Below are 2,500 nucleotides of genomic sequence, written 5' to 3' on the forward strand. Positions count from 1 at the left end.
ACAGGAACAGGTTTTCTCTGATATATATCAACTTGATGTTTATCATTGGGGTGGTGATGGGTGGTGATGGGTGGTGATGGGTGTACTGGAGTATTGGATTGTTACAGTTGTACCTAATAAAGTGCTCACTGAGTGCATATAGTTACATTTGTGTGTATATTTTGTATATATAGGCTATATATATCTATACAAATATATATACACACGCACGTATATATGTATATATGTATATATGTATATATGTGTGTGTATTTGTTACCGTAGATGACGTCTTGTTTTTTGATCAGGTCTTTATGAAGCGTCTGCAGGAAGTTCGGCTCCACAGCGAGACTCCAGCTGTCGGCCTGAATGCAGCTGCCCTCCTCCTGCAGCTCCTCCAGCAGGGGGCTCCACCACCTCTCCCCTACACACAACATACAACACACACACACACACAACATACAACACACACACACACAACATACAACACACACACACACACACAACATACAACATACAACACACACACACACAACATACAACACACACACACACAACATACAACACACACACACACACACAACATACAACACACACACACACAACATACAACACACACACACACACACAACATACAACATACAACACACACACACACAACATACAACACACACACACACACAACATACAACACACACACACACACAACATACAACACACACACACACACACACACAACATACAACACACACACACACAACATACAACACACACACACACACAACATACAACATACACACACACACAACATACAACACACACACACAACACGCAACATACAACACACAACATACACACACAACACGCAACATACAACATACAACATACACATACAACATACAACACACAACACACAACATACAACACACAACATACACACACAACACACAACATACAACATACAACATACACATACAACATACAACACACAACACGCAACACACAACACACAACATACAACACACAACACGCAACATACAACATACACACACAACACGCAACATACAACATACAACACACAACACGCAACATACAACATACAACACACAACACGCAACATACAACATACAACACACAACACGCAACACACAACATGCAACATACAACATACAACACACAACACGCAACATACAACATACACACACAACACGCAACATACAACACGCAACATACAACATACAACACACAACATACAACATACACATACAACACGCAACATACAACATACAACACACAACATACAACATACACATACAACACGCAACATACAACATACAACACACAACATACAACATACACATACAACACGCAACATACAACACACAACACACAACACGCAACATACAACATACACATACAACATACAACACACAACACACAACACGCAACATACAACATACACATACAACATACACACACAACATACACATACAACACGCAACATACAACACACAACACGCAACATACAACATACAACACGCAACATACAACATACAACACACATGAAAACATGAGGAGAGACTGTCACTGTGAATTCATGTTAAACGTCAGATGTGCATAAACACAAATATTCTCTAATAAAACGATCTGATCGATCAGCTGGTAAAACACAGCAGAGGTTATTGATACGTCACACAGTTAATATTGTGATCAATAAAACGATCCTCACCGTCATCAGTCAGAGACTCCATGGACAAAGTCCTGCTCCTGAAGTTCAGAGACTCAGTGGACTGAGACAGAATCCTCCTGAGACCCACAGAGTCCTCGCTGGCCCTGCAGAGAGACAGACAGGCAGGTGGAGGGTGAGACAGGTAGCGAGACAGACAGGTGGAGAGACAGACAGATGGAGGGTGAGACAGGTGGAGAAACAGACAGATAGGTGGAGGGTGAGACAGGTGGAGAAACAGACAGATGGAGGGTGAGACAGGTGGAAAGACAGACAGGTGGAGAGACAGACAGGTGGAGGGTGAGACAGGTGGAGAAACAGACAGATGGAGGGTGAGACAGGTGGAAAGACAGACAGGTGGAGAGACAGACAGGTAAAGAGACAGACAGGTGGAGAGACAGACAGGTGGAGAGACAGACAGGTGGAGGGTGAGACAGGTGGAGAGACAGACAGGTGGAGAGACAGACAGGTGGAGGGTGAGACAGGTAGAGGGACAGACAGGTGGAGAGACAGACAGACAGGTGGAGGGTGAGACAGGTAGAGGGACAGACAGGTGGAGAGACAGACAGATAGGTGGAGGGTGAGACAGGTGGAGAAACAGACAGATGGAGAGACAGACAGGTGGAGGGTGAAACAGGTGGAGAGGCAGACAGGTGGAGGGTGAGACAGGTGGAGAGACAGACAGGTGGAGAGACAGACAGGTGGAGGGTGAGACAGGTGGAGAGACAGACAGGTGGAGAACATTCAGTAACATTTGAGACACATTAAAGTCTAAAAGACAAACTTCCTGTTAAA

The 2,500-nt window shown here is 44.1% G+C and overlaps 1 protein-coding gene across 2 annotated transcripts in view; it reads right to left on the minus strand.

Moving 5' to 3' along the window:
* The window catches only part of arhgef2b (rho/rac guanine nucleotide exchange factor (GEF) 2b), a 38,516-nt gene that overhangs the window by 12,399 nt on the left and 23,617 nt on the right, over positions 1-2,500 (minus strand). For both annotated transcript variants that reach the window (XM_067600271.1, XM_067600272.1), the window contains exons 6-7: positions 1,709-1,812; positions 260-403 (exon numbers count right to left, since the gene is read on the minus strand). In XM_067600271.1, coding sequence (XP_067456372.1) covers positions 260-403; positions 1,709-1,812 — 248 coding nt within the window. The remainder of the gene's footprint in view (positions 1-259; positions 404-1,708; positions 1,813-2,500) is intronic.

Source organism: Thunnus thynnus, chromosome 10, assembly GCF_963924715.1.
Source record: "Thunnus thynnus chromosome 10, fThuThy2.1, whole genome shotgun sequence".
In the NCBI taxonomy this organism is placed as follows: Eukaryota; Metazoa; Chordata; class Actinopteri; order Scombriformes; family Scombridae; genus Thunnus; species Thunnus thynnus.